This window comes from Penaeus monodon, chromosome 11, assembly GCF_015228065.2.
Source record: "Penaeus monodon isolate SGIC_2016 chromosome 11, NSTDA_Pmon_1, whole genome shotgun sequence".
NCBI lineage: Eukaryota > Metazoa > Arthropoda > Malacostraca > Decapoda > Penaeidae > Penaeus > Penaeus monodon.
The window spans coordinates 11,615,487-11,620,486 of record NC_051396.1 but is presented as its reverse complement, the minus strand read 5'-3'; the positions used below and the strand labels follow the sequence as shown (position 1 = coordinate 11,620,486).

The window sequence follows — 5,000 nt, the reverse complement described above, 5'->3', positions numbered from 1 at the left end:
TGTTTATCGGTTTAATGAAGCCTGTTATGATATCAAACTCATTTTATGGCCGTAATCAAAAGGATTATCTGACTTCTTGTCGTTAATGAGTCTCATTAGCGCCGTTGGAGAATGAATTTTGTTTTGATTTTTTTTTCCTTTTTCTTTTTCAAAATACACTGAATTTAAAGCACTGATCTCGATTTTGACGCATACATATGTAAAAAAACAAAACAATTAACAGTATTCATATCTATACAATTGCATAATTCTGTGTGTATATAAAAAAAGACATAATAATCCACACAATGGCCATTAAACAACAAAGACAAGAACGGTAAACGACATTAAATCCGATTTTCCACAAACGTCTCATCAGCTGACCGAGTAAAGTTATACACAGTATGACGTCTTACTTTAGGTTGATAACAGAGTGTCTTGACTCCCGATACTATCTCAATGCTAACATCGTCCCGCGTGTTAACACCTCCCCCCCCCCCTCCTCTCCTTACCTCCCCCCCGCCCCCCTCCTCCTCCTCTTCCTCCTCCTCCTCCGATGATAAGCGAGTGATAGAACCTCATTCTTTAGAAGCCTTATCGCCCAGGGCATTAATCACTCCCGAGTTCGCATGGGTGTTATAAATGGTCCCTGTTATGGGTGTCTCTCTTATTCATGGCGGTTTCCTCGAGCTCTCTACGTGTGTTCTTTCTCTCTTTCGCTCTCCTTCTCTTCCTTTCCCGCTCTCTTTCAGTTCCCTTCTCTCTCTCTCTCTCTCTCTCTCTCTCTCTCTCTCTCTCTCTCTCTCTCTCTCTCTCTCTCTCTCTCTCTCTCTCTCTCTCTCTCTCTCTACCTACCTACCTATCTATCTATCTATCTATCTATCTATCTATCTATCTATTTCTATCTATATATCCATCTCTCTCTCTATCTATCTATCTGTCTGTCTGTCTGTCTGTCTATCTATCTATCTATCTATCTATCTACATATATATATAATATATATATATATATATACCTATATATATATATATATATATATATATATATATATATATATATATATATATATATATATATATGTCTATTCATCTATCTATCAATCTATCTATCAACCGATAGATTGTTGAAAAAAGAAAAGTTAAACACATAAACAAATAAAAAACAAAGAAAACAAAGACTCAGAAGGACTGACAGACATCAAAGGAGAGAGTGTAAGTGATGCAAATATAGTAAAAGGTACAACTCTCCTGTGAACAAGACCGGTTATGATATAAGGTGATGGTAACGAGAAATTCCCCGTTACTGGTTGGTCTGTATATACTGTATGTACATAGTATTAACTTTTTTGTCTGTTTAAGTAGTGTGTTTTAACCCAATTTTCTGTGTTTCTTATGTGTTTCTTTTTTGTGTAGTGATTAACAAAGTAGTGACGTTGTTTTGTTTAGAATAACTCTTCTTTTTTTTGAGAGGATATATTTATGTTGATGCTATATGCCATGTGGTCTTTAAATATTGTTTACTTGTGTTGCCATAACAGAAAATGTTTCCTCTCTCAAAATCAGTGTGGAATCGCAGACAAAACAATGTATCTGTGATACCCATGTGAAAACGAACGTAGTATTGCATGCTTCGTTGTGTTTCCCCGTAGATTTCTTCCCTAGACATAATGATTACTTAGTAAGCTTTACCTTCAGAATCCATAGAAAGCCTCCTGGAGTGCGATTAACTTCGTGATCACATCCTGGGGCTGTCAGGAAAAGTCACAATAACCCTCCCATTGTTTTGCATTAATAAAAGACCAAAACAAAAATTAAATATGAAAAAGAGAATTAGAAAAAAAGGAAACGTCCCTCTTGGTCTACGCTATCATCTCCCCTTATAACCCAAGCTTTGACGTCTTATACTGATCTTCGCGCTGCCTGTCCGCTTGAACCTTCAGAATATCGAGTATGTGGGTGCCTAAGGAGCGACGCCGGTATTCCTCAGGCAAACTCTCCTCCAGGAACCTCGGGAACGAACTGGACGGCAGCGAGGAATCCGACGCAGAGGTGATCCGCGAGGCCGCTCGGAGCCAAGTTCTAAGGAGGAGGTCTCGCGTTAAGGTATGGCGGGAGAGGAGACGCTAATGATTTGTTCACTCTCTTTCTCTAGTTTTTTTTTTTTAGGTTTTTATTTTCGTTTATTTAGTATTTATGCTCCCTCTTGCGTTGTTTTTTTCTTGTATTTTAGTTTTAGTTTTCTTTTTTTTTGTGCTATGCCTTTTAATGAAGTTGCTATTGGTGCAAAAATCTCTTTTGTTTAATAACCACGTAGGGTTGATTCTACCTTTTAACATTCGGCAAGTGACTATTTTTCTCTCTTCAAAATTTTAGTGTAACAGGCATTTTAACGCATTTGTTTTTCAATAACCTTTCAATCACCATAAGCTAGCCAGTAATGTTAACTGTAATTCACATGTACTCAGTGTAGTGCTAGGACAGCTACATCATAGTGGTGTTCAGTTAAACTGCTTTCTCCTAATCAGTCTAAAATCACTGCAAGGTTAATTGTTATCTTAAATCCCGTGATAAGCAGAGTCACACCTCTGAACACGACTAGAGCCTTAACCTTTTGTTTTCATTTTCTGATCTCATGGTCTCTCATTTTGGTACTTCATCTTCATTATGCGTGTGATGCTTTTTCTCTGCAGTTTTGCCATAACGCTCCCTGTCTTTCGCAAAGTCTCTGTTTCATCGGCACTAACGGATCTTTTGGCATACTCCTCACCTTTTTTTTTATTCTTTAACACTCTTATATCTTTGGCCACGTCTTCATTCTTTCACGAACTATAAGACCTCTTTGCAAGTTCGATTTCGTATTCTTGGTTATAATTTGTGTTTCTTTTGTTTGCATGCAAGGACTTAAGCTTTCGTAAACACTGGCTTTTTCTACGTTCCTTTCACTTCTATAGATTCTACAGTATGTTGTCTATTGCCTAGGCACCTTCTATCTAAAAGCCAGCTGCGCCCTCGCAATGATTTCCGTACGCATCTTCTCTGCAGTTCTTTAGAATCTGTATTAAAGACCCCAACCCCAGCCTTCTTGCTACACCGAGGATTAACGCTGTCCTTTTCACCTTCACACCCATTCCTTCGTGGAGGTTCTGTCGTCTTCGTAGACTTTCTCATCCATTCCTTCTGCCACTTTCTCTGTCGCTGCCACTCACCCCCATCATTGCAGCCTAAGTTTACCAAGAATACATTATAACCCTACCACGGTACCATCTCTGATCACGCGCTTCGCTCCCAAATACAACCCAGAACCATATCCCACAAGAGAATCCTTCCTTATCCCGACTCCGCCCCTTTTCCTATAACCCGCATACCATACTTTTCCCTACCTCCCGACCCAAACACCCTTTCCATACCACCCTTTCAACATACGTGCTGTCCAACCCACCCACCCTTCCCAACGCCGCCTCCGCCTTTTCGTTTTGAACCCACGCCCATAACCAGGCCACGGCATTGACCTTCCCAGAGTCTCCAAGGGCCGGGCAGGAGTGTGCGCCGCCGCCAGAAGTCTCGAACACCCTCTAACACAAAACCTGCCCCTGTCTTCTTCCGCGAGGGCTTGGTCAAGGTAGTGGCGGGAGCTTCCGTTATGTGCGCGTCCTTTCTGTGTCGTGTGTGTGTGTGTGTGTGTGTGTGTGTGTGTGTGTGTGTGTGTGTGTGTGTGTGTGTGTGTGTGTGTGTGTGTGTGTGTGTGTGTGTGTGTGTGTGTGTGTGTGTGTGTGTGTGTGTGTGTGTGTGTGTGTGTGTGTGTGTGCGCGCGCGCGCGTGTATTGAAAAAATAGAGAATCTATGTATAAGTAAATTTATGGTTTTGTGCGAAAGTTTTTGTTTGTCTGTGTGTGTCCGTACGAGTGTTTGTTTGTGTACACATATTACATAGAATAAACATATAAATAAATAGATAGAGAGACATATAAAAGACATACTAAGATAGAGATAGATAGAGAGAAGGAAACGAATGAGATAGAAGGCAATATGAAGTTATGTCTCTAAACGACACATCTATTTACACGTCTATATGTCAGACTCACCAACAGAACATCAACATTTACGTGTTACAAGTAGGCTACGTTACATAAGTATGTTTGTATATTAGGTATACGGAAAACACAGTAAAGAATCCAGGACGATCTGGGGTCACACATTAGCACATGCGCGTGTATTCACTTTTGGAATGTCTCGTTGATCTCATTATGTAAACCACTTTAACTTGAGATGATATCGTAGCCAGATAAGTAAGGATGTCATTTTTTGTGCTTGTGTGTGTTGTGTGTAAGAGATGTGTATCTGCGTTTGTTTTGCATTTGTTGAACGTGTGTGTGGTTTTGTATATGTGCGTATGTGTAAGTCTGTTGTCCAGGATTATGTAAGTATTTCTTTCTGCCTATATGTCAGAGCTACACCTATACATGTCAGACATTAGAAGTCACCTTCCATGCCTTTTTAGAGCTTCAACATATACTAAAATCCAGAAAAAAGGGGGATTAAAAGACGTCCCTAAATTAAACATCACCCAAGTAACATCAGGCAACGAAACAAAATAAAAAACGATATTGCTCCACCTTCTGCCTCTTTTTACAACTACTTTTTTTTTAATCTCTGTCCAAAATATCCTCTGACTCCATTGCCCTAAACCCAAGCCTCTTAGTGCACTGACATTACTGCTGGTTTGCGTAAAAGCTTCGTTTGAAAGGACTGGCGATTCATGACAACCAGCTGCGGTGCGCATCCTCATAAACATCCGTATCTTTATTATTTCTCTCTTTCAAAACTGTCGAAAATTGTTTGATTACTATTCCTAATCGAGACAAAGTAATTCGATATTATTCAATGATATCTGAATGACAAACAAAGCATGTAAGGTGACCCTGTATATGCGTGTAAGTATTCGCGACGGGCATCTTGACACATACATACTGTACGCACGGACCAACACACACAACTTTACATAATGCCCATCGTGTACTGTT

At 39.9% G+C, this 5,000-nt stretch overlaps 1 protein-coding gene across 1 annotated transcript in view; it reads left to right on the top strand.

Annotated features, from left to right (window-relative positions):
• The window catches only part of LOC119578458, a 33,817-nt gene that overhangs the window by 18,796 nt on the left and 10,021 nt on the right, over positions 1 to 5,000 (top strand). The window contains exons 7-8 of the mRNA XM_037926037.1: positions 1,920 to 2,082; positions 3,497 to 3,598. Coding sequence (XP_037781965.1) covers positions 1,920 to 2,082; positions 3,497 to 3,598 — 265 coding nt within the window. The remainder of the gene's footprint in view (positions 1 to 1,919; positions 2,083 to 3,496; positions 3,599 to 5,000) is intronic.